This window comes from Dromaius novaehollandiae, chromosome 2, assembly GCF_036370855.1.
Source record: "Dromaius novaehollandiae isolate bDroNov1 chromosome 2, bDroNov1.hap1, whole genome shotgun sequence".
Lineage (NCBI taxonomy): Eukaryota > Metazoa > Chordata > Aves > Casuariiformes > Dromaiidae > Dromaius > Dromaius novaehollandiae.
This window is the reverse complement of record NC_088099.1, coordinates 61,077,210-61,104,815: the sequence shown is the minus strand read 5'-3', so window position 1 is coordinate 61,104,815 and position 27,606 is coordinate 61,077,210. Positions and strand designations below refer to the sequence as shown.

General features: G+C 38.7%; 1 protein-coding gene across 1 annotated transcript in view; it reads right to left on the bottom strand.

Moving 5' to 3' along the window:
• CNTNAP2 (contactin associated protein 2) overlaps window positions 1-27,606 on the bottom strand; it is a 1,147,482-nt gene that overhangs the window by 82,115 nt on the left and 1,037,761 nt on the right. Inside the window, exons 18-20 of the mRNA XM_064506638.1 lie at window positions 25,440-25,676; window positions 12,277-12,522; window positions 10,836-10,969 (exon numbers count right to left, since the gene is read on the bottom strand). Of these exons, the coding sequence (XP_064362708.1) occupies window positions 10,836-10,969; window positions 12,277-12,522; window positions 25,440-25,676 (617 nt within the window). The remainder of the gene's footprint in view (window positions 1-10,835; window positions 10,970-12,276; window positions 12,523-25,439; window positions 25,677-27,606) is intronic.

The following is a 27,606-nucleotide window of genomic DNA, read 5'->3' as shown; positions in this document are numbered from 1 at the left end:
TGCCATCTGAGAAACCCATATCTGCATATGCACAGCACTGAGGCACAGGATCACCCGTAGACATTCCTACACAAAGCTATCTGATGGGATTTCTGTGGAAAAGCTCAAACTGATTGGCTGCAGCAGGACTTGCAGGGCCCTGCTGGCAGCAAAACCATGAAGTTTTCTGGCACAGCACAATAGCAATCAGAGATATGGGCAGGTCCTCCCCAGTTGGAACAGTTTAGTTAGAGGTGATCCTGGTCACATTAAAAATAAAAATAAAAAATCCTTGCAGTGACCTGGTCTCGCCTTGAGCCTTTGAGACTTCAGCGTGGCAGAGCACAGGGTCAGGGTGCAGAAGCCAAAGACCCTGCTGCAAATGGGAGCCCTGGAAGGCAACAAAGAGACTCGAACGCTGTGTTGCACTGCAGACTCTAACAGTTACAGCTTACCGCTTAGGGATATTAGCTTTTAATTGACCTGTTATACTGAATCAATAACTGAATCTGCCTACTCATATATATTTTTCAGATCCAGTTTCAGTCAAGCAAAGATTTCAGAATGGGTTCAATTATGACTCTTTTTAAGAGTTCAATAACTCTGTTTAAAGTTTGATTCCTGCATAGAATGACACTCCATTTTAAATCTGTGGACACTTGAATTTACGGCCTTGTCATCGAAAGAAGGCAAACATTTCTGATTAGAGACAGAGCCAGCTCCCATCCCATCAGCAGCTTTGGAATCTCCTGTATCAGTGGGGAAGCTTTGATTGCTTTCCACATCCAAACTTTCTGAGAAATGCCCTTCTCTGATGCTAGGACTTGAAATGAAATGGTCTACCACAAGACAGAAGTGACTGAATGGTGAGCTTTCTGTCCTCTTCTTTTTATTGCTCATGTTTATTCTAAACAGACATTATCTAATACAGGAAACACATTTTTCAGAAGAACTTAATCTAGGATTTTTTTTAGGTCAGTGAGTAGAAGGACCGCACACCGAATTATTTCCAAAGTTGTATTTTACTGCCATCCAGTGGGTGCTCAATTGTAAGCAGCTAGCACTGAACAGCCTACAATCTTCATATACTAGGCTACATCAGTCTTATATAAGACACATAATAAAAATGGAATTACTAGTATCAAATGACATTTGAAAAGAAGATATTGCATTATTTAATGAAAATAAAATCTTTGCATATGTACAGTTTGATGTCATGAATTTGTGTTAAATTGCAGTTTTAAAATTATATTTAAGATTTTTCATTATAGGTACTTTTCTTTAAAAACTCATTATTTTCATTTGTGCTGAAGAGAAAGCCACAGCGTGGCTCTGAGCACCGCACAAACTGACGTCCCAGGGAACTCGTGGCTTCAGTTCTCAAGTCACGTCAAGCCAACCAGACTGCCTTGAGCTGAAGTTTCTGGGGTTTAAGCAGAAGTTCAATAAAATGCTATTTCTTTTAAATTACTGTTGATTTTGATAACGCAACAAATCTTAACTGAGATTAACAGATACATCAACCTAAAGGCAAATCTAATGTCCACATCACCTTTTTATTCTAGGGAAATAAACACAATAAGACAAATTCCATGAAAAATTCTGTCTCTTGTTAAGGTTAAGTTTATCCAGGGTTTTCTTACATGTATATGCATACATTTAAAGGACATATATAAATATATATGGTATATAAGTATATAAGTAAGTATATAAGTATATATATATTTACACATACTGAGTGTATATATATCTACATCTGTATCATTGTCAATCCAGTCCATGTTTGTGTATTAAACTTTTTGATGCCAAAGGTGTTTTATAAAGAAGATTTTCAAAATTTTATGCAACAATAATGCTGTAATGTTTAATCTTGCACCATCCCAAGTCACTAGAGCTTTGCTATTGACTTCAGTAATAGCAGGATCAAGAACTGGATGTGTTATCATCATGGCCAATGTAATATTCCTATTCTGCATTATTATAATGATTTATTACTTGTATTAAAAGACTATCTTGTCTTGGATAAAGGCTTTTTTGTGCTAAGTGCTATAATATTGCATAACAAAAAGATGGTTCCTGCTCGAAAATGCTTATAAATTTGGAATAAGAGACAGCAGATGTCAACAGACAGGCATGAGAGCCCATGGAAATAATGAGGCGGTGTGCAGATGTTTATGAGGAGTTCCTCACAAGAACAATAGTGCTTTAGGAGAAGGCAGGAAGATGACTGTATGAGAATCAAATAGGTGATAGTATGTGGCTTTCAGGGTTGATGGAAATCTGAATTCTTAATGGCGAAAAAGAGATGATTATTCACAAGCAGAGAGATTAGGAAAAAAACTGAGAAACTGAAGACTGTATATTTTTAACACAACAGAAAAGGAGAAGATTCAGGGGACAGTTCCATAATTCTTCAGGGTGATCACAGCCAATGTCACCATAATTCAATTCCTTCCTTAGTGTGGCACTAGTGCTTCACTGAGCTTTTGCAAAGTCAGTTTTCTGCCAGGTTAGGTCCTTGACCCAGCTTATTGTGGAGCAGACGGGGTCCAGAGCGGAGGCAAGACAGAGCGTGTAAATGAATAGCAGATTGAGAGAAGTAGTGAGGATCATAAAGCCAGCAATTTGAACTGGCTTAGACTGCTGTAGACCTGCAGCCTCACTTCACCCATATGGACCCCATATACCTCACTGGCATGGTGTAAAGCCAACAAGGTTTGCATTGTGCTTTGAGCTCTTCAGATGAAATTTCTGTAGTGGTATAGTTAATATAGCTAAGGAACAACTCCAGATCTGTTTTGCCAGATTAATAAGCTGATTCATCTACTGCAGCTTTTATAAAAATCAACTGCAGTCTTTTATAATAAAGTCTTTTTTTCCAGGGATTTAAATTAGAAACCTGATCAACGCAGGATACATTGCAGAAAAAAATAAATATATGAAGCTGTTTTCTCATTAAAAACATAAGTCCCTTATCTGCTATAAACTCTTATATTTTCCTGAAGCCACTGTTGCTCTAATAAAAAATATCATGGGATAATTTGGTCCAATATAAAAAAATATGAAAACCTGGATAAAATTTAAATGGAAACTTAGATATACATCTCAAAATGTAACAGAGGCACTGATAAGGAAAAGGACACTATTTTGTATGGCTGCCTTCAATTTAAACAATTCTCTGATATTTCTTTCCGATGTCTGTGGACTTTTTATTGCTCTGTTTAATAGATGAATTACATCAAATGTTAACAGAAGCAATAGCAGATTATATAATGCCAGGTTATTTTATAATGAAAGATATCTACTCCATGTGCCTAAAGATGACTTTCACAGGACATTAATTTGTCCAATACGTGCTGCCATATAATGAAAAGCACCTATTTCATGCTAAGTTTTGACTTTTTTAGACATAGTGTTAGACTCAAAATACTTGATGATTCTTTATTTATTTCTGTAATTCCAATAAAAATTGATGCCAAAACAGCAATCGTACAGGCTAAGGAAACCACATTCACCATTAGAAACAGATTATAGAAGAAGGAAATGGTCTCGATGTAAGTTAACTTTCGGCAACATGTGTTGGGAGGCAGATAAGCTGCACGACGTGCTCTGTAGCCCTTTGCTTTGTTTTGATATGCAGCCTAGGCAAGCTCCCAGATCCTACCTGCTCCCTTGTGCCCTGGTCACCCCAGCTTTTCTTCCAATGGAAACTGGGCTGCAGGGTGAGGAAGACAGTTCACTTACTGGTCTTATCATGCTGTGTAGCCTGGATATAGCCAAAACTTGAGACAAGACAGAAAAATTCCTCTGAAAACAGCAATACAGGCTTTGCTGAAAAGATGCAAGAAAAAAGATGGATCTGCAAGAGAATTCTTCTCTTCCTGAGTGGTTTTACACAACAGAAAGTAGACAAAAATATTCCTCCAAAAGGCCTCAAGCTTTGAGACTCTCTTAGCTGATGCACAGAGAGGGAAAAACTTCTGCAATGATATATACTTCAGCCTCTGCCTCTGCCCCTAAGCAGCAGGTACAAGGAAGGTAGCAGCTTCGGGTCTTACAACAGTGAAACCAGAGGGCGAGATGCTACCCTCAGATGCACACGAGGGGCTCTACTGATTGCATTTTCCCCACTGATTTCAGTGGGAGCTGCATATTTGCCAGTTAGAGGAAAATATGTCTCCAGCATCCTGATCTTTAGGGAAATGATGTTTTACTCTCTCGTTTACTGATGAGTGAAAAAGATTCTTGTTTATGAAAATCTTTCGTCTGACTTTCAGCAGGCTGTGATTCTGTAGGGATGTGCTCATTTATCATGGCAGATGCCACTTACCAACTCCATCTTGCAAAAAAGAGAAGCAGAAATGGCTCATTTACAAGCTTCCTGCCTACCTTTATTGCTGTCTTTCCCTGAAAGATTGTAAGTTCTGTTGTAAAATAAAAAAGTTGAATAATTTCAATGATGGATAAAATCAGGAAACTGCTAGTAGCTCATGGATATTCTGTGAGCACAAAAGAACAGGTAAGAAAATTATTACGTTGTGAACTATTCATTCACTTCTGATTCTGATGCATAGAATTTAAATTCTGCTCTGCTGTTTCTTACAGTTATTTACAGAAACTTTTAAGAACTGAGCATCAAGTTTTCTAAGACTTTCATAATACCATTACACCTTGAGGAAATTTTGAGTAAACAAAGATCAGGGTCTGTATTTCTTCATATCTAGGAATATACATGGAGTTTAGGGTTATAGGAATGAAAGACTGTATCAGTATAAGCTTTCTTTTAATTTTAAACTAAACAAACTGAAACTTGAGCAAAGAACATTTTCTTATGACTTCTGATTCAGAACAAATGCTTAGTAGCTATAGCTAAACTGAGCACTAATGCATTAATCATGCAGATGTAATGTATGTTCTGCTCTAGAAAATGGTCTGAGTTTGCCTTTCTATTGCATTTTGAGTAATACATTGCCATCGTGGAATGGCAATACATTGCAGAAATAAAGTATCTCCAGGGATTTTAAATAATTCATTTCAGCAGGAAGGCCTCTGCTATTAATGGAAAAAAAGAGTTTTCTTTCTTTAAAGTAAAAATTGCCTGGATATTTATTAAATATCCTTTTAGTGTAATAGATATAACTGACTAGAAAAAATGCAGTTTGTTTTGATGGAAAAGCTTACAGTTACATTGATATTAACTGTGGCTTATGTGTTTTTACCCATGGTTAAAGTCCTGGGTATTTAAAACTGGACAGACTAAAAGATGTTTTAATCAGCATCTCTGAGAAAACATGGAAGGCAATGACATCTGACACCAAACAATTCTTTCATCTATCTTGCATGCATATAAAGATCCTGAAGTTAGATGCTGAAGTTTGCAGAATTAAAACTGTAAATAAGGTGCGCATTCTTAGCAGGAATGATACTTACTCACTGGAAGAGATGCCCCAAAAATATGCTAATTTTTCTATCATTTGAAATCTTCAAAGCTAGATAGAATGCCTTTCTACAGAATGTGTTATACTACTATCATTACTTTTTGGGTTAGCTGCAGAAAATCATTTGGTGAAATTTTATGGCCTCGGTTAAGCAAGAGATCAAACAGAGTGACCATATTCTGTTCAGGCTTCAAAATAGATGAAACAGGAGAGTAGGTGTAATTCTATAGCAACAATAATCATAGTAGCTGAAGTTGTAGCCTCACTGAACTCTATGAGAAAGTCCCCATTCCCTGTAATGAAACAAAGATTCAATCTATAATTCAAAAAAATCTTTGATATATTCATTGCATTTAAGCTTAGGGCTACATGCAGATTGCTTTGCTCCACTTCACCCATTTTATTTTATTGCTATTATGTTTAACATTTTATTTTGTTTTTCAGCTTAGTTTTGGATTAAATTTGTAGGACTTAAATTATTTAAGCATTTAAGAGTTTGCAAATGTTATCTCTATTTCTATAGTGGATAGTTCAAAATGGCAGTAAGAAAACACACTTGCAAAAAATTCTGTTTCTTCGAGGTTTTAGTTGGGTCAGGGCAAATCTTTCAATGATTACTATTTTTAAGAGGAGCTGGGCATTTCCACTGCTTGTCTTTGATGGTAGAGGATCCATGCAAATAAATTTTCTGGACTTTTCTGAACCTTATGAACAGCTGAGTTCAGGTGAAAATTTCCGGAAAGCCTCAAACTCATTTTGACTTTGAATGGAGTCAGCAGTTCGTATTGTGATGATGGTCTCCTGAGCATATGTGCACGGGCTACTGCTAGTTGTCCTGAAACTATATGGGTGGGCTTGGGAAAGTCGAGTCCTGTGGAAGTCACTCTGGTCTAATCCTTTTCAGGAACAGACGTCTAATGGTTTACCTTCAAGTTAAACACCCTAACTTTGTATAAAGACAGGTCTCAGGTGAGACTGGAATTTGGCTTTCTGTGTCCCAAGATAAGAGTATATTTTGATTGCTTCCCTGAGAAAATAGTAGTTTGTTGTGAACAAGATGGTGTTGGGGACCAAGATTGAGTGATGCTGTGTAGGACAGCAGAGAATCTCTAAGGCAGAAAGTAATGATCTGGTAACTATGATTTGTGGCCAGAATGTGTGCACGTGAGTTGCCAGTGATCATGTGTCTTCCTGCCTGTGTCAGCAGTCACGGTGTGCCTTCCTGCCTACGTGTCAGCAGCTGCGGTGGACCTGTCCTGCTGGACTGTCCTGCCTGCCTGCTGGGCATCAGAAGACGTCTTCTACCTATCACAAGATGCCACAATGCCAAGGAGATACTTGGAGGAGTGGCTGAGCCTGATGGCTATATAACCAGCCATTGTGTTTTCAATAAAGGCTTTTGCACTACCCTTCTTGAGGTCCGTGTCGTCGTATGCCACAAGGTGGAGTTTGTTGAAAAATACTACCTGGTAGGGTGGGTTTCAGTTAAGAGACTGCATGACTTCAGAAGGGATTTTCAGAAGGGAACTATTTATAAAGGGATCTCTTGCTTACTCTGTGTATCTGGAAAATTTAAACTAAGAATCGGGGTTCAAGAGAAGAAAAAGTTTTAATATGAGAAAGTAACTTCAAAAACATTCTGATATTACAAGTGTGAAATAGATTTGATTGGATTCACCACCAGACACATTGCCATTTCTTTGAAATTGCTTTCATTTAAGCTTCATGAAATGCTCAGGGTAGTATTTCTGCAGAAATGGTTGTGCTAGAGGACACCAGAAGCTGTGATTCATAATCTATTCCTAGAAATGACTTTCAAGAAGGTATGAAAAACCGGAGATTTGTTGACATTATACAAGAATATTTAAGTAAGGAAGCTGAGATGCCCACATTGAAGTGTGCTGACTAGCAACTTTGTTCTGTTGAAAAATATTTATTTTTGTAACATGCTGATATGGCTTTTGTGCAATGGAACGGAAACATAAATAGCAAAGGAAGGTAGAACAAGATAGCCTGTGATCCAGATTCCATCCTTATTTTACTGTGGGGACTTGTACAGAAGCAGGAGGTGTGAATCTTGCACTAAGTATGCAACTGTCACAGTTCTTTAAAGGCATAATTTGAATGGAAGCCCTTCCATTCACTTCAATGGCTTTTAGATCAGAATCTCTTCTATGGAGATTTTTATCCTTGGCTTTCTTAAAAGAATATTTTATTGATGTGGGAACAGCTTTAATCACCCATGAAAACTTGGTAAAGAGTGTTCTGTTCTTTATGATATGGAAAATACCCTGCTGAAGCATTAAACCTTTTAATGAAGTCAAACCAAATAAAACTTGCCCTACATGACCTAAAGCTCAGCTCTTGAAATGTCATTTACTAGGATAATACATTCCCATCTGTCAGGCTGGAGTTTTTTTTGTCCACAGGTGGACTTATACAGCCTTGGAGGCGTGCCATGGTTACTAGTATTTGGTATTATAGAAGAGGTGAGAGATAGGAATTCTTACTAGCAAATTTTTGCCCCCCTCACTGAAACAACAGAAAATAAGCAGATTCTTGCCTCTGAATTTATGTCATTTTGTTTTCCTGAAGCCTAAAGCAACTGTATATCCTTAATCTTATCCTTGAGAAACTGCTGACATCACAAATGGGAGCTTGTTATTTAATGTAGAACTAATTATTGATTTGCCTGCACTCACTGAATGAAAAAAATCTGAACTACAAAACCTTTTTGACAGTCTTTGCTACTACCTTCAATCTTGACTATCTTGGTGTGTTAGGAATAGGGATATAATTCTAATGAAAATAATTCGCACTAAATATTTGTTCTTGTGCTTATGTTGTTATATTGAGAATAAATTAGATATTTTTATATTTTTTATATGTTTATTTCAAAGCTTGACTCAAGTTCTGATTGATTGGACACTAACGCTGACTTTATGCAGGTAGTCAATTGTCTCCTGTCCTACAACTTTGGTGAAGTCTTACAGAGTTCCATAATGAATCTTTTACTGCATTTATGTAGAAGTGAAACACCTGAGAATCATGATAAAACTCAAGTTCACATAGTTCATATGGCAGCAATTTATTGCCTGACTGCAGATTTTTTAAATCTCTCTGGCATTACAGGGTTATTACAGTAAGTTAGAGAGACAGGCATTCTAAGTATGAACTTGCTGTTAACATCTCAGAAATACTAACTGAGTGTTCTTGAACTGAAGCTTTGACGAGAATTAAATCCTTCTTGTGACATTTTTATGCCACATGGAGATGTGGAAGTGTGAGCAACAGCACCTGGCAAGCAAGCTGTCTTACTTAAAAGCAAGAAAACCAGATGCTCATCAGGTTGGAGAAGGATTTAGCAGGAAATAAAACTCTACACAAATGTTCATTGCTCAGATCTGCAAGAGAAAACTCATACTTTATGACCTGTCCCCTGGATACTGAGGAAAACTATATTTCTAACATATCATCTGTATCTTCAAACATCACGAAGGGTTTACATTTGAAAGTGGGACTCATTTTCAAGTGAACAATCTAGAGAACAGATTCATCCCTGTTCCTATCAGCTCTCTTATTTATAAAGCACAACCAGGTAAGTTACAAAATCAACTTCCTTATGGAGAATAAACAAGATTTCATAGAAATGTTCTTTTTTCAGGGTACAGCAATAGCAGGACTTTTGAATTTTGTTTTTATAGGTCCCCACTTTCCCTATCCTTGTATGTGCATCAGATAGACCCTCTAGCCTAATAAGCCCCAAATGCATCTGCTTTCTGACTACAAAAACTAGCTGTGTTCCAAGCACACTGACTAGATTAAGCAATTTTTACCCTAGCTGAGCAACACTAACCAAAATGTTTCTGGGTTTTCAAAGCCCTAGATAGGTAGCTGTCTCATACAACAATGGCAAAAAAAAGTCTGGCACTGAGTGTTGGTGAGTTGATGCAAGACTGGCGTACTTAACTGTGTTGGCATTTTCCAACTGGGCAAGGCATCTGATCTGATCCCTTCAGCAAACCATTTATGCAGATTAACAGCTGTCTAAATCAGCCAGCTATGAGTGCATAGGAAACATGCCTCACCTCCCAAAATAGAAGCATTTAACAGCAGAAGGGAAACCTAACTGCAAGTCTTCTTTAGTTTCCATTTAGCAGAGAAGTAAGTCCAACTACTACACAGAAGAAAGATGCATATATCAAAATACAATACCCTTCCTGCCCCCAACCCTGCAAAGTGTTTGTATGAATCACCTATATATTTTTCAGAATTTCTGAAAACTTTTTCAGACATTTTGAAAACTTTGTAATTTTCTGACAACTCTACTTCAATCTGAATGCTGAAATCCTCAGTTAAATGACACTGTAATCCACTGATAAGGTTTCCTTTTGGAAGGAAAAAACAACTGTCAGGCATCTATTTTAACCTTTAGGTGGATAATACTGTGACAGATACTATCCTTCACCTTTTGGCTTTATTCCCAAGGACACTTCTGCTTTTCATATTTCATTTGTTATTAGTTTGGTTTGCTTCTTATGATCTATGAAATCCAGATTAATCCATCCAAATCCAGAGCAATCCACCTGTCTTTCCTGCCAGCAAAACTGTTCACACATCCTGCTACAATCTCCATGTTTGCAGACATGACAACCAGGGAATGAAAACAGAGTGCTGTGATGACCACAGCGAGAACGTCTAGAAACATTGATTACTTCTTGCAGAGGCCCTCCTAGTTACATAAATAGTATTATGTTATTTCAAAGCTTTGTAAACTGAGATACTGAGAGATGAAGTTCCTGCCAGTGCTGTACCAAAAACAAAATAGGCCAGAACTCTATGCCTTCAGTAGTACTCTCTCTCTTAGACTCCTGTCACACAAACATTTAAGCATCTGCTCATCTTTGCAGGCTTGAACAGCTCTTCTAATTTCACTGGACTGCAGGGTAAATTTAAATTTAAAGATATTCTCATTTGCAGACTCAAGACTTGCAGCATGGCATTTAGTTGTCTATACGTTGGGGTCTAGTGTCATTTAAGATGCTGTAGGGTATCCTTCCTGGCTTCCAGCTGCTGCTCTAGTGATGCAGATTGAGCCTAAGTCCCATGTCATCTACCAGCCCAGATGTCTCTGATGCCCTAAGGCATCTACAACGGCACCTGTATTAGTCCTGGCTTCCACCTCAGCTGTCATCACACGAGAATGAGCATTTCAGAACAACACAGCTCGAAATGACAGAGGAAGAGGATGTTTTTTGTTAACTCCTAGGACTGTGATCTGCAAGCAGAACCCCACCTAGGGTACTTTTTATTTCTCAGATTGCACTGGTATCTTCAGGAGAAGATCACAATACAAGGCACTACAAGCTACAACTAATAAACCAGATGGAACCCAAAAGGCCTTGGGTATCTGCTTACCTGGAGTACTATGTTCCTTTCATTCCGCGTGATGTTAACAGTATGGGGCTGCCCATTTGCCATGTTTCTGTGGTCAACGTCAATGTTATATGGCTCTCTGGTGCCTCCTAGGCTGTACCGAATTTGCAGATTCCCTAGTGAATGAAATGTGAAAAGCACCCTTAGATATTTTGGTCTTTATTTACCAGATATTTTTCCCTCTTTATTTTCACGTATGGCTGCTATTGTTTTACATTTAAATCACCCTCAGAGATGGCCTCTGCAGTAGCAGAATTTAGTGACGAGGAGCTGGTGTCTGAGAAGTTACACAATTTAGCATTTCCAGAAGCACGGTATGGTTGAGATTATTATTCTTGCTGCAGTAAAATTCTTTAAAATTAAAAATGATACAAGGCATGAGGTTTTCTAAACTACTGATATGTATACAATAAAGTCAGAATTACAACAAATTAATAGTGACATTACAAGCTACACGTGAGATTTTCTTGCTCTCACATTAAATTGTTGTTGATAGGTGACTGTCTGGGTTTTTATAGATATTTAATAATATATGGTGAAAAGGAAATCTCCAATTATATTGTTAGAGAAGCTTAGTCAGAATGGTTAACCAATATACATGACAGTCTGCCAGGCAAAATTTTTTTCTAAACAAAACTGTTTCCCTGAAGTGTCTGTTTTTCATAGCAAAATTCAATATTGCATTAAGAGCACACTTTTTGAAATGGGAAATGCAGACGCAGTTATTGATCAAAACCTGAAATATTCTGACCCAATTAGACCTTTAGAGCTGTAGTTTGGATGTCTGACATGGAAGTTCTTTCATGCACCCCCTTTCTTCCCCTGAAGGGAGAACATTATATGGCATGAGGAATACTCATATTAGCCTATCCCATAGAAGAGAATGGGAGTAGAAATCATCCAAATTATGATTTCCATGAGACACTACAGCACTGTTTGGAATTAAGATAACATAGGGTTTTGAGACTCTACCAGAAAGTGGGCCAAAAACAACCTTCCGCCATCATGACAATTTTAGGATCTTACATATAATGCTACACTCATATTTTGACCACCTCTTTAGACAGGCAGAATTTTAGAAGAGCTGAGCACATAACACTTCCCACTGACTACCAGTGATACTGCCATGAGTTCAGTAATTATGAACCATTTATTCAGATGCCTACATGTGGATACCTACTTGTCCTATCCGTAGTGCTAGTTCATTCTGTGGATCTGATTGTTACATCAGGGTTTCTGTTTGTTTCGTCAACACTGAATTAAACACTGAGTTAAACAGTTTACAAAACCTCGTAAAAACAGAATAAAGGTTCAGGCCCCATGCATTTTGCTTTTACACTGCAAGGGTGAAGAGATTCAGAGCTTTGCTGAATGTTATTATCAACTATGCCTTCAACAGAGAAAGCCCAGAGCAGTAGCTTACCAGACGGCTTGACAAGCACTGCCATGTAGTCCTGGGTATAGGAGCTGATGTACAGTAGGACACAAGGGGACTTGGTGGTGCTGAAGCTGAAGCTGAGCTCTTCTTTATTCAAGTTGAGGTCTGGCACTGTGGTCTCAGGGTCCGTAGAACTCAATAATGTCCGGCTAACTAAGTCCTTCATGCTGGTCCCTGGGGAGTGGAAGTTGTAACGAAGCCACATTCCCTCTTCAAAAAATGCCCCAACATCTTAAAAATAAGAGCAAAAAAAGAGAAATTGAACCTGCTGACACCTTCTGGATAAAACGTATTACTACTGGACTTGAGCAGTACTAATATGTATGTGTTTCTACTGCCGCATTATTCAAGCATTTTGCCAATATTTAGGTCAGCAGCCTCACAATTGTCCAGGGAGAATGAAAAGCAGTATCTCCATTTTATTGATGGATATCTGAATTCATAGAGCAATGGAAAGATTTCCTTTGGGTCACACAGAAATCTACACTTTTGTCTCGTATCAATGCTGCAGACCAGAAGACCATGCTTTCTTTATTCTCATCAAGGTCTTGCAGCAGACGATGCTCAAAAGGAGGTGCAAGGAAGAGAGATTAAAGAAGCACTACAAGCAAACGCTGTCAAGGAAAAGGAAAACCAGAAATTCTAACTAGCAAATTCTAGTGGACTTGGTGTAATCTCACAAAGGAATGATGGAGATTCTAGGCCTTGAAAATTTTGAAATAGGATTGGATGCAACAGCAGAAAATTATCCACTGCTAGCACAATACTTCAAGAGAATTGCATAAGCAGGATGGTTTATGGGAGGTAAATAGGGAATTTGACTCATGGTGGAGAATAAGGCATGAGATATCTGAACTATAACTCCCAGGAGCTGTTAAACAGCCAAAGTTTTTCAAGCCATTCTGAGACAAAATGTCATGTTTCAATTCTGTTGACAGAAAATAAAACTACTTCTGGCAGAATTAATACTTTCAGTTGAAAAAGCACTGTTATTACTTCCCATAATAATGCAGTCCTGCCTACTTCTTAACATGAAACACATAATACAAGACTGACATTCTTACAGTGAAAGATGACTGCGACAGCCTTCTAAGGCGATCACAAAAACAGTTGCCTGCCATTGGTGGCACACAGCCTTGTAAGTGATTGCTGGACTGGTTTCCTAAGACAGTCATTATTTAGAGATACTGCAGTTCTGTATAGGCTTTAATATCTGGGGCAACATCATTAAGGGAAATTTGAAATTACATGCGAGCTTAAATAACAAGGCATGTTTATGAATATTTCATAATAGATTAAAGAACAATGAATAAATATTATGAATATAGCAAATCAGTAATGTATATAAAAATGGTTATAAGCAATGTTCAGAGTTCACCACCATCTAAGAAAAAAATCTTCTGTCTTCTAGTATTTCCTTATAAGTGATTTATAAATGCAAAGCCAACAGATTGGTACCAAATTATCCATCTAAACTTCTGAAAAGACATTATGCTGTCTTTATTTGAACAGAGATTTCATTTTATACCCTTCTGCATTTGGAGTCTTCATGTCTCTTACACAATCCTGAGCAAAGGTTTATCACAGAACATATGAAGCAAGATGTTGATTTTACAAGCTGTGTAGTGATACAATGCAGGTCAGAAATGAGTCCTCAGACTTTATTCAGAGTAGCTGAGCAGAGAAAACAGAAGATGGGTAGTATTACCAGAGACTTCACTGATGCTCCTTTTCAGAATTTTGCTAACTCTAGCGCTGGAAAAGCAGTATGGTTTCCTGTTACCATATAAAAGTTCTCCAAAACTCAAAATATAATACTCATTGTCACAGAGCAGCCACATAAAATAACTACTCAAGCTGTCATCCCAAGGTGCTATAAATAACTCGATCATTCTGATAGATTTATCACTGTCATTTTATAGGAGGTATCTTAAATCACCTTGAAAGAGTTATGGGACAGGTAATTCAGTTTAACAGCTATATTTTGCAGTAGACCCACTTAAGTACTTCTGGATTAAAAGTTAAGGGCCCTCTCCTGAAAATACTTCCCCAAAACCTTGATGCCTTCTGCTATTAAGAGTAGTGTTGAAGGTAATGGTAGCACTTAAAAACGTAAGTAGTATACACTGCAGCTCTAAATATTTGCAAGACTGGCTTAGAAATATCTCTATGAATGATTAATTTATTATTCTTCAACCTCTGCTTATAGCTTTACTTTATTTTGAAAAAAAGACATAGACAAGCAGATCCTCCGGCAGATGCTGCACCAGTCACGGTGTCTCTGCGCCAGCAGAGCCGCAGGCCGGAGGTACAGGGCAGCCTTGCTGCCTGACGCTGCAGGGAGCACAGCTCCCGCCGAGGCCCTGGTTATACCCAGCACTTACGACCAGAGTGTATCCATGCAGAATTATATTTGTATCCTTCCCCCTTGCCGCCTGTTCACTCTGCTTGCTGTGCCTTGCATTTTAGGGAGCAATCTGTGGGATTGCCTGGTGTTGCACTCACCTGTAGCCTCGCACACTGCAGGGCTGAAGGGGCAAGCGTGGGATGCATTTTCTGCAGCTGTAAATGTTCTTAATTGCTACTTAAATGTTTATTACTACAAAGAAAGCTTTAAGTAAACAGTGCTGTCTGAAGTGGTAAGATTTGTTTCTTTCCTTAAAGATTTCATGACAGAGCAATGAATGTTCAGTAAGTTTAACTTGATTTATGCCAAGAAAGTAATTTCCAGTATAGCTGTACTATTACAAGTGTGCAAGCTACTGCAATGAGCCTTCAATTCCTCCTCACATGCACATCACTTCTTTTAAGAGGAAGGACACAGTTCACTTTGGTTGTGTGAGTAAGTTAGGCCATCATCTGCAAGATACTGAATCCCCTCAAGTTCCAGCTCAGCAAAATAGTTAAGCACATGCTTAACATCCTTTGCTGAATGAAGCAGACATGCCTACTGCAGCAGGACTCAGTGCACAGGATGGTGCTCAGCAGCACACAGGAGTGGACTCCAGTAAATACTAGAAAATATTAGAAAAAGCCAAAAGATAATCTTCTCTATATTGAACTCTGGTGTAAAAAAGACTTTGAAATGCTGAGGGGTGATCAGTGAAGAAATTACCTACTTGGAGGCCAAAAAAAGGCCATCTTTGTGAAACTGATAGATACAACATCAAAGCCCTTCATTCAGCAAACCATTCAAGCTGCCTGAGAACACTCAGATAAAATGAAGCACAAGCCCTGCTGATGAAATGCAGAGCAGGTTTCCACACACCACCCTCTGCTTTGTTTTGGGGTATTTCAAACAAGGTATCTGAAAAGAAGAGACTTGGGAGATCAAGCATACTAAAGGGTTCCTCTGCAAACTGCCCTTTCAAGACAAAAACCCTGGAGAAATGAAAGTGGGGGTAGCAAATCAGTTTTCTTTCGATAGCAGCACTTATTTCTAAACCAATATGCAGTGCAGTCATGCTCTGTTGACAGACTTTGCAAATACATAAAGGTTGGACTAGCTTTGTAGAGAAACCCAGGATAGGATTTGTGGAGCATTAGAAACAATTTTAGCAAACAAGATGTGTATCTCCAGTGTGAACTGTACATATTTTACAAATCTATCTGGTTTTGATTTGAAGAGGGATGAAGCAAAAGCAGATTCAAAACTTCCATGCACAACATAAATGTACCTAGAAGTGAAAAACTTAGAGGGTCAGATTTCTTTGGTCAGCTCCTCAATCTCCCTCTCCCACTTTGCTATTTTTATTTTTATACACTCTCATTCTGTCTGGGACTAGGAGCGTTGAAAGGCTGGAGGAAAAAGCCGAATAGCAATGAAAACCCATTTCTTGCAAAAATTCCACCTGAGGCAGGCTATAAAAAATTGAACAATATCATGACATTTCTGCAGGAGTGTTGTAGACCTGAGAAAATATAAGTAGGGACCTGAATCTCCTTTGCTGCTGTTTGACATGAGTGAAATGTCAGTGTCTTTTCTTCTTGGGTTGTTATAATGACTCTGCTAGCGATACACTCAGTCACAAACATAACTTATTTCTCCATTACTTTTTTCTCACCCGTGAAAAACATTGCCAGGAGTGAATAGGCAGAGGTTTGGCTGAACACAACTTCGTAAAAATTTTCTGTCTGGAGACACACATAAAAGACACAGAACTTAGCGCTCTCTGCTAGAATTGAATTCGCTCTGTGCTGTTAATAGGGAGAGGAAAAATTGCACATGCCTATTGTCATGAATCAAGTACAAGATACTACTCCTAATAAATAAAGAAGCAGCAGGTCTGTGGAGTTACAAAAAGAAGCCATTTCAACATAGGAACTTCTCAAGAGTGGCACTTCAAAAGGTGGAAGCTATCTTCTGCACTAGGATAGCTATCACGGTCTGACAACTGTCATTTCACATTTTTCCAAGGAAATTCAAGACCTGGCTTGTGTCACCTTTCACCTGGGGAGGGAGGAGAAGGCAACGCTGGTTACTTCTGTGGTATTACTGTTTTTGACTTTTTTGAGGCTAGGCCTTCAAAGCAGTTTCATTAATGGTAGATAACATTGCGCTGGGGTAAAATCCCTGCCTCACAGAAGTTGGTGACAAAATCCCGAAGACTATGAAGCCTGGCCAGGACACACATGAAAACTGCAGCAGAGAAAGATTCTCTCTTCATTTTACAAATCTGACTGAAATGTCTGCTTAGAGCTGTAAGCATATCCCATCTGGAGGCTCTAACCTCAGCCATGGTTAGATACAGTAAATTGAAAATACTGTTCTTTGATCCTGCCTGCCAGTGCCTAATGCTCTGTTTTGCCTCTGAACATAAGGCTTCTGAACATAAACAGCAGTGGCCTCCAAATCCTAACCAAGGACATTCACTGGAGGCACTCTCACACTCAGTGCCTGCACAGAGATTACTAGGGCAATTTAGACAGCCCAGCCAACAAAACCTCTGCCCCCATTCATCATTTTTCTTTTCTTTTTTGATCTCTTATACAGCCATAAATATTGAATATAGACTATCTAGAGCTGCCTTGTCTGGCTTGTGGCTAAAAAATGCACTAGAGAGCACCAGAAATTGCAGCTACTTCCAGGCTGCGGTCACAAAGATTAAGACTATTTGCTGAGATACATCCTGACCATAGGGCATCACTAAAGTGTCAGAATCCCACAGCTGCTGATCTGGGAGAGAATTTGAGTGGTCTGAAGACAGTCATGCCTATCGCTTAGCTGGTTAACTCACTTAACACTTATTCTACCCTCAAACTCGCAATATTTAGTTTCTGAAACTGAGAAGTTGAGATTTAAAGGTTTCCTCCTGCATCATCAAGTCTAGTACTTGGGCTGTCATCACTATAATCATTTTTGATGCATGTTTGAATTTCTTCTGAGTGGAGTAGAATAGTAAAATACAGCAATTGCTCATTGAAACTACCAATCCAAACCCACTGAATGTTTGGTTCATCTGTATAAATATATAAGTGCTCAATATAAAGCAAGCTTTCTTGAACAAATGACCATCAGAATTGGGGAATACAAAAATTAATGTGTGCCAGTGAAACTATGGGGCTGATCAAAAGTTCGCACAAAGACGTACAAAAGTCCATACCTTCAGTAGAACTGGATGAGTGCCATGGAAGATGGGGTTACATCATCTGAATCATTGCACCTACAAGCAATGTAGGGGACTAGGTCCCCTAGTCAATGCCAAAAGATAGATTCAACCAGGAAACAATTCAGTGTACCTGAGTGAGGCTGAGCTCTGAGTCTCCTTTGCAGGAACCACTGTTTCTACCTCCATTAACTACATAGAGAGCCTAGGGAGATAATCTACAATAGCCTTTTATAAATATATTATATATTACATATATTTACATACATATATAGAAGTGCCTTTTATTCTGCTTTGCTCTATCTGGACAGAAGGATATACGCCAAGGAAAGCCTAACAATGTCAGACGAATCTCAGCTGTGGCTCATTCTGTGCTGATCGGAAGTCACTATGGATCTATGGATTCTATAGCTACAGCAGTTTGAACTGATGTCTAGGACAGCAGGCTTAGCAAAAGGGAATGGCAACCTGTTCTGTGTATTCTCTGCTGAATCTAAATGAAAATTCCGCTCCCTTTTAATGCAAATATCCATAACGGTTAAAACACCCCATTAAATAAAATGATATGGATGAAGAAAACTGTAATGAAACCAGGTTTCATGGTTTCCAGCACGTCCCTGGAGATGCTTTCTAGGTAACCTCAGAGAAAAACTCATAGCTTTGCAAGATCCATTTTAGAAATACTGGAGACTGCCATTTGATGATTGCACAGTGTTCTGAGTGACAATTTTGACTCGGGAGATCTGGCTTCAATACCTTCCTGTACCACAAGTATCCACTCCCAAAGTGAGCAGTTTGTTGCTTCCCTCATTATCTTGTTCGCTGTCTGTATTACCATAATAACAACATTTTCTTGCGCCGCAGAGTTATTGTGAGGAGAAGTACCTTACCAGCTTGTGAGATGCCAATACTACTTCAGTAGCATACAAGTGTATAAATATTTCAGGTGGGTATCCGGTGTGAGAATTTTAAATCTGGCCGTTGCTCGCGCACAGGCACTCAGGCCCTCAGCAGCCAACAATGCTGCTGAGGTTGATCTGTTGATCTTTCATAAAATATCTGCATTCAGTGAGTAATGATACCAGAGCAGGCCTATTATAGTTAGCTGACAAAGAAATTGAAAGTTTATCACATTTTCTGAGCCAAGGCTTAGGATTTTTTGAAGTTATTATCCTTATTTATTTGTTTTCTGTATACAGAATAAGAAATCTCTGCACTTTATTAGAAGTGCATTATGGATCGATGATAGACTGGCAAGCTCAGTTTATAATCTGGTTCTATCTCACTGAGATATGTAAGTAGTATAGGGAAGGTGGTTTTTGATTTAAAAACAAAATAAAATATTTTTTCCAATAAAAACATTCTTGCAACTTAAGTGAAATGCAATTTTCAAAGCACTGGAGCACAAACTGTGCATATTTAATACGGCAGTATTGACAGGACAGAAAAATGGAATAGTTTTATAGAACATACATTTTTTCTAGTGTTTAAATATCTATACTCAATAGACATGAAGTAGTTGTTGCTTTTCAGCAGAGGCCAGGACTCCAGTCCTGAAGTCTGATCCATAGGTAGAAAAGCTTGACCCTCTACAGTATTCAGTCTAGTAAGTACTAGACTGGGAGCCTAACATTTCTAACCTGAAGAAAATTTCTTATATACGTTTTGGTTAACAGACTGTGATCTTGCTGTGCATAGCACATTTTCTTTTCTTTCTTCGGGGAAGGGGCAGGGGGAAGAAAGTTCCTCTGATTTCCCAGGTTCTTGGGGTGCAAGCAATGAAAAGTAAAGTTAGTTACCTTAAAACACAGGAATAATCACCTCCACGTTACTTAGAGTAAAGAAAGGAAATGCATTTGCAACCAGCAAATTAAAGGAAATTGAATGGGTATAACCAGAGCAGAATTCGGAGATGATCGAGTGTCAGTCTGTGAGAGTCTGTGGAAGGGTGCAGAGGTGTTTCACTGACGTGCCAGAGCAGCCAGACCTGCTCGTCTTTTTAGCATCCATTAAGCCACATAAAAGGCTGATTTTTTTTCTTTGAGGCAGAGATGGTAGGTAGAGAGAAAGGAAATCTAACTGTAACAGTGTTATTATAAGTGCTTTCAGGGTTCACGCAAATATAAACACAGACATGAGGGAGTTCAGTTTGGGCTTGGCATAAGGATTGCATAAGGAGCTGGAGAAAAAGTGTATACACTGCTCTTCTACCTCATGTCTGCTCATGCAAATTGAGCAACGGCACAGAAACTGGGAAACTTTGAATTTACCCTTCCAGAACACCTGAAGGCACCTGAGTCAAACACCAGTTATTTAATGTTTTTTAATGTTTTTTTTTTTTTTGCTATGCTGTCTTGGTGGTGGGCATTTTCTTCTCCTAAAGGTGATCCACAGCACCTCAAAACCCAAAGGAGGAATGCTTTCTCCCCAGGGAACCCCCCACATGACACTGCTGCCACTTGCTCGGCATACCCATTTCAGCATTTGACCCTCACTATTTTTTGTTTAAAGGAAGGAGAGGGTTTGTTTTCTAAAGGAACAAAAATTAATTATTTTCTCAGAAATGCTTTTATGGTGATAGGAGGACAGCTGTGGGGGGAAAAAAAGAGAATTTATGATTAAGCAAAGGGCAGGGAAAGGTCAGAAAGCAATCTGCAGGACTGCAGAAACATTGCAGCTGTTCCTCATAACAATTTCTCAGAGCAGTGAAAGGAGAATTGAAGCCAATTGAATATGCCCCAAATACAAAACAAAAATAAAGTAAAAACAGATGTCAGACTGTATTTTCACACTTTGTCCTTGTAAAAAAATTTTCAGGCTACTACATTAATCATGTGTCACCTGCTGCTAATCAGGCCGGAGACAACACAATTTCTTGTCATTCATCAATCCATGATTCTAAGCATAGATTTTATCAGAAAAAAAAAATCCACTTTATGCAAGGTCTGTTTTTACTCTGAGACATATTGATTATTTATAAAACATTCTGTGGTGATTTCCTGATAGTAACAATACTTTATTTGCTTAAATTTTTCCTGTCGCTTCTTCTGTTAGCTCCTGCTCTATGTAGTCAACCCCCAAAAGATTGCCATGCCATGCATGGGAGTGGTCATGCGACTTGACCATTGAAAGAAAATTTTTAGCTAAGAAAAGCTTCCTGTGGCAAATTAAATGCAGTGGGAGGAAAAGACTGTGGTATAATCAAAGGTGATGTTTTATGCCACCCTTCCCTCCTGCTGAGTATTATATTTCTCTTGAAACATCTCTTATTGATTTCAATGTGATGATTTAAAAAGTCTGGTTCTAACGACCCTCAAACCAACAGAGCCACTCAGGATGGAAAATTCCTTACTCAAAGGAATAAAAGTAACAAAACCAAGTCCTAGTGCAAAGCATTAACCATGTTCTTTCTTGACAGCTGAACTGAATTCCTGGTACAGGTAATAAAGCAAAATAATCTTGCTTATTGTGCATTAGACCCCCTTTGCATTCCCTCAAGAGGCCCTGTGAGAGCCCCTGTGATTGGTATGGGCTGCCCAGAGGAGACCAGGGACTGGAACGGTCCGGGAAGCATCGCCTCTCCCTGCAACACCATCTGCTGGTGTGCAGTCACTGCTGGAGCCGGCCTCTTTATTTTCACAAGTGATAAAAACTCATTTGTATTACGAAAGAAATATTGCACAGGAAATGAGTGGTGTTTTGTAATGACAGCAGGGGATTACAGGATCTGATGAGAGTATCAAATAATGTCATTAGCTATGGAAAATATATTTGCAATCACCATTCTCTTATACCTGCAAACTGCTCACTAAACATCAGAGCATCCAACTCCATATTGTGATACAGGTAAAAACCATAAATGACACACCAATATTCAACTATGCCCTTTCTTTAAAGAACAGAGTTGCTTGAAAATAGAGAACATATTCTTCAAAAATATTTTTACAGAGATTTCAATACTTTTTGAATGGGGAAAATGTCAAAGCATTAATGAAAAATTAAATAACAGATTTGGGATGCTTTCGTCTGCATATGTAAAAATATAATTTAGGTAAATTTTGTATACCTATATTTGAAGTGTATGTGATGTGAAAGATTCCCTGCTCTTCTCCAATAAATTTTGCAAAATATACTCTACTGTTTTGCCAGTATTTATTTCACTGTCAATTACTATTCTATCTTTTCTCTTGGTATCTAGTAAAGATATCTAGTTTTGTCTCATGGACCACGAGCTTATGCTATAAGATTCCAGGAACTGTTATTAGAAATAGAAGGTAAGATCCTCTTCATTCAAAAATCTTGGGAGTTTGGCAACACTTACAAGATGTTCCAGTGCTTTACTCAATTTAAAAGACTTAATGCAAGTTAAATTTACAATGTAAAATTTAATGGGCTGAAACTGAATTGTTTTAAAGATCTCATTATCAGCACCATTTGTTTCAGAGGTTTTACAATTATTTTGATCACAGGACATTCCAAACACAGCCTATTTTGTGTTTAATTTATCCTTTAACTTTTGCTCTGGTGCCACATGGTTGTTTTTACAGAGAAGCCCCTGAAGTCATCCACAGGAAACCATACTTGGGGTTATTCTAATCAGGTATGTTGGATTTCAGCACTAACAGAAAGGAAATTGATAATCTGCATTTTGCACATTAGTTCTTAAGGATTTAGAGAAATATTTTTAACTTGCCTGGAATAGCTTTGATATTTAAAGCAGAGATCTGACATCATGATTAAATTGCCCGACACAGCGCAGTGCCGAGAGCCTCGTGCTAGCGTGAATACCGTCACGCGGCTCAGCGCAGCCCAGCAGCAGTGGCTTACAGCAAGTTTTATTGTGGGCTTTGCGTCACATCACACCACGAGGCCCAGCCGTGCCCTGCAAATACTGTGCTCTCAGTTTTACTTTGGATGGCAGCTGTTGGTTTTACTTCCGACAGTGTGACCTAAGGCAAATCATTTGGACCAATGTCTACAGAAGACGCCAGGGGGCCAACATATGGATGCTCAGAATTGATTTTCTGAGGCTCTAAGCAGGCATAACTCTGCATCCGTTCAGTGGAAGATCTGGGTACTTGACACTTAGGCAAACTTGAGTGTTGATACAGAAAACACAGGTAGCCAAAAGTGGAGACAGCCAAAGTTAGAGGTCACTCCAAAAGATTTGATCTCAAAATTCTCAGTCTCCTGCTCTAGAAAATGGTGGTTGCGGTATATTCCAAATTTTATAAGCAATGCGAGACCCAAAAGAGAAAAAATGCCTAAACTTACTGCCAAAACGCTGAGCCTTTGGCTAGACTGGGAGGCCTATAAGGAGAATAAAGCCTATAATGATTATTACAGGTATTACTACAACAGTGCTTAGAGACGAACCAAAACCAGGGCTTGTCTGTGCTAGGTTCTCGGGCATTCACCTCATGGTATTTTTAATCCTGTCATAACCACATCCTGGAAAAATAAAACATTTAGCTTACAGCTAGTTTTGGCAGAAGTTTGGGGTTTTCCTATCCTTATGAGAAACAGAAAAACCTAAGTAAAAACCAGTGTGATGAATTTCAGTAATACAGAAAAAAATATTAAAAAGTAAATTCGCCAAATATGGAAGCAATTCTTCTCTCTCTCTCTCTTTTTTTTTTTTTTTTTTTTTTTGAGTCAATATATGTCCTTTATAAGAGACTGACACAATTGCAGCCCAAATGGGTTTCCTCTAGACATAACTGCACTGGAGAACAGGAATGCTAAATGTGTATTACTTTTCTTCTTCAACTCGTAACAGACTCGTTAGAACGTCTGCTAAATTAACTGAGCTCACTATATTCAAATTCCCAAGAGTTACAGTCATGGATGTGATGGACATGTTTTATATTTGTCTTCGAAGCAACATAGCATATTGAAACGATGAAATTCTGGTACGCAAGCACAGTGGAAGCCATTAAGTAGGGCAGCAGTTGCATGCTTCCCTTCAGCTGCACTAAAAATACATCAAATTTACTGGAATTTATAAAAAATCATTCATCAGAATATCTGGTGATGTGAAAATGACTTTTTAGCTTGTAGAAGAGGATGTTCCAATGTACGAGCTATTGTACACCATGGGCAAAGCTGTGTTCTGATACAATGAAATGAAGGTGGATATAGGCTGAAGCACAGGAGGAGAAAATACATGACTGGCTCTTTCTACTAAACACTTAATTTCTTCTAAGTGTGGCTGGAAGGGAGCAGGGTATGGATATTTTCAAATTAACCCGCAAGGCATGTCTTTGAAAAGACGAGAAGTTATGAAGGAGTTGGGGAACAGCATGCCAAAGGACAGGAGCTTTTCCCTACTGGCAAGATGAATTGATTAAGGGTATTTGGTCACTGATGACCCAGCCTGCCAGCAGGAGTCCTGGTATGGTGGGTAACTCAAAAGCAGAAGAGCAGTTCATGAGACTAGAAGTTCCTTTAATGTCACAGATACCTACGAGAGGAACGGTCACATTTTTTTAGCTAAAGCTGTAGGATTACAACCCTGTGAGACAGCTTTTAGAAATGCCTAGGAAAAGCAACAGACTGGATGATTTTATATTCCAATAAAAACACAGTGAAAGAAAGCTGGTGAGAAATACTAGTATCTCAGAAAAATGTGATGAATTCTTTCAAAGTGCTGAAAAAAATATTTGGAGAATATACTGGGAACATCCTATGAAATGTAAAGGAAACGAATGGCCACAAAATCTGCAAACCGTGCAAACATTTGGGAAACTGTATTTCCCATTACTACTTACTTTGTTACAATCATTTCCAGTCAAAATAAATAAACAAAATCATATGGAAATAAATAAGCACCTTCATCCACACTTTTTTTTAGCATGTAAGAACCCTCTGTCCTTCACTCCCTTCCTGTTTTTCTTCCGTATGTAGGCATATGTGTCAGCAGTAAAATGGTCTCTTACGATCACTGATTTTGATAATTCGGTCCATGCTTTTGGCATTTCCCAAGGACTAGTGTGTATTTGGGAGCTCTGTACCTTCTCTTAACCTGACAAGCTCAATCTCTAACCCAATTTGAACCACTAAGGACATGATCTGGCTATGAACAGAAAGAATTTTGAATCCAAATGCTGCCTCCCCACCTATTTATAAAATATTCAACCCAGATTTCACACCTATGTATCTCCAAGTACATTTCTAAATCAGAATAGGTAGCTTTTGCTTAAATTCATATTTGTCTAAAGGAATAAGCATTACATTATGCTAGTAGGAATTTATTATTCAATAGCTCAGGACTATGGAATACAGTCTGCCAGACACGCTATGAGTACAGGCATGCCTGATTACTTTTGTTGTTGTGTTATTTGATTTAAATAGGTAACATACATTATCACTAATGAGAGATTTAGTTTTAAATCATCACATACAAATCCCTGGGAGTATAATCTGACTCGATTGTAAGAAGTATTAAACAGGATTTACTTGTTTAATTAATAAAAGTTGAAGCATTGATTCTGCTGTGTTTTTTCTCCTCCCATACTGTGCCTCCTGCATGAAGGCATTTACCTTTTATGCAAAATGGTCCATCGTAGGCCGTTTTGGAGCAGTCACAAGAGTAGCCATTGTACTTCTCGACGCATTTGCCGCCGTTTGCGCAGTACATCCCATAGCTCGTGCAGTGGCCAGAGCAGCCAGGCTTCACCCCCAGTGTGACTTTTGCTCTCTCTTCCAGGTCCAGCGTCACCCCATTCATCCTCAATGAACGAATGCAACCTAGAAAGCCCCGCTGGCCTCCGGCAGCACCTGAAAGGGAATGCAAAACAGTGGGATGACACTGGATAGATTTTATTGTTGTTGCTTTATGGGAACTATCCTGCCAAGCTTGTGACGACAGCTGGAAAGAAGTGGCTTCTCTGAACAGCCAAGGAATTCCCATGCCCTAATGAAATTGAAAACAATCAAATCTTAGCTTTCAGACCATACCAGAAATAAGTATAAATAGTAGGTGCCTTGGCTGATTACATCAGCAGAAACTCCAGTCATCTGCTGGAGGATTTCTTTTCTTTTCAACCTCAAGATTTCTAGAGAAAACAATGAAAGTAATAGGCTTGGCTCTATAGCTAAGATACAGCTTTATGTTCCATATGATTAGTGATGATGGATGCTAATAGTAACGCCATAATACTTTAGGTAGTGTTACAGTTTTCAAAGCTAAGATAGGGAAATGGGGAAAAGATTTAAATCCTCACTCTCAGTTGCAATAGGAAATACAGACGCTCATTTCCAAACAGCATCAGGTGTATTGTTTAGTTGCCTGAGTATAGGGTGAAGGAAGTAACACTGAAGAGCTGCATTTGAAAATTTGGAGCGGGACGGCTTTTCTTAGCAGTCATTAAGAACTGTTCTTTTTTTTATTCCTTGGTAAATACCTGCTGAAAAATGTGGTTTCAGCTAGCAAATGCCTTGTCTGGGGCTTAAAAACCAAAAAACTAAAACACACAGACAAATAACAGCAAGTGGCTCTCATTCTTTCTCCTCCTCCTTTCATCACTATGGCTACTGCACTACTGCAGATGCTGCAGATTCCCCCCCTTTTCCTGAGGAGATCTGCACACTCACCTCAGCAGAGCACACAAACTGATATTTAACTGGGTGGGGAACACGACTACAAACACAGATCAAGAGAGTAGGCTGCTTCAAATCAAATGGTGGTAAATGGACAATCTGGGGTAAGGGGAGGCAATGCTCAGCAGAGGGCATTCTGGAACAGTTCCACTCTACGTAAACTAATGTACACTGTGGCGAGGAAATAAATCCTAATAGATCTAATTCCCTCCTTTCCTCTCCTGATGAGTGTCCTAGCCCATAGGACGTGAAGTCATCATCCCTCATGCTCTCCCTCTGGCCCAAGGAATAGATAATTAGTCTACAGATAGTAGAACAGGAGGCACCAAAATAATTCTTATTCAGTATTACTCTCCCAGCCCTGATGTTCAGGATGTTCATTTGGGGCACTCTAACTCAAATCAATTCTCTGTCTGACCCAGTAAGAATTTAAATCAGAGAGACTGTTTTTGAGATGCGTGCCCCAATCACCGAGTTATATGAAATGGATATGATTCAGAAAGAAAAGCTGGTGCAGATTTGGATATTCATGTTTAGGCAATGCAAACACTAAATATTTCTGAACATTGTTGGTGTACCAGTTAATTCAAAACTACCTATAACAATTAACAATTATTAGCAATTCCCCAAGAACTCTGCAGCTCATCCTGTTTTCAGCAAAATCCTTGGTGTTTCTTTTAAAAGGTTAAGACTCTTTTAAAAGGTTTTCTAAACAAACATAATATTTCAGGTATTTGGAAACTGCCTTTCATTGAGGTCATGGTCAAAAGTAAAGGTGAATCTGAGCTTGTTAATAATGACCGCACATCTGGTGACACATACACAGTTTGCTGTGACAGTTTGCTATTTACCAGAGAATTTATTTCTTCTGTTGAACCCTGGCTAACAAGGAAAAAAATGAGATAATGTTCTTTTTTCTTTCCCCCTCACCTCTTCTCCTCTGGACAGATATCTAGAGAAGTAGAAAAGTGTTTCTTTGCTTATTATTTAATGCAAATATGATTCCAACTAATGATATGCAGCATGTCTGTGCTTCACAGCTCCAGGGCTAACAACTAGAGAAACACAAGTGCTGCCAGAATATTATATCCAAAATGCAGTGGAGGCT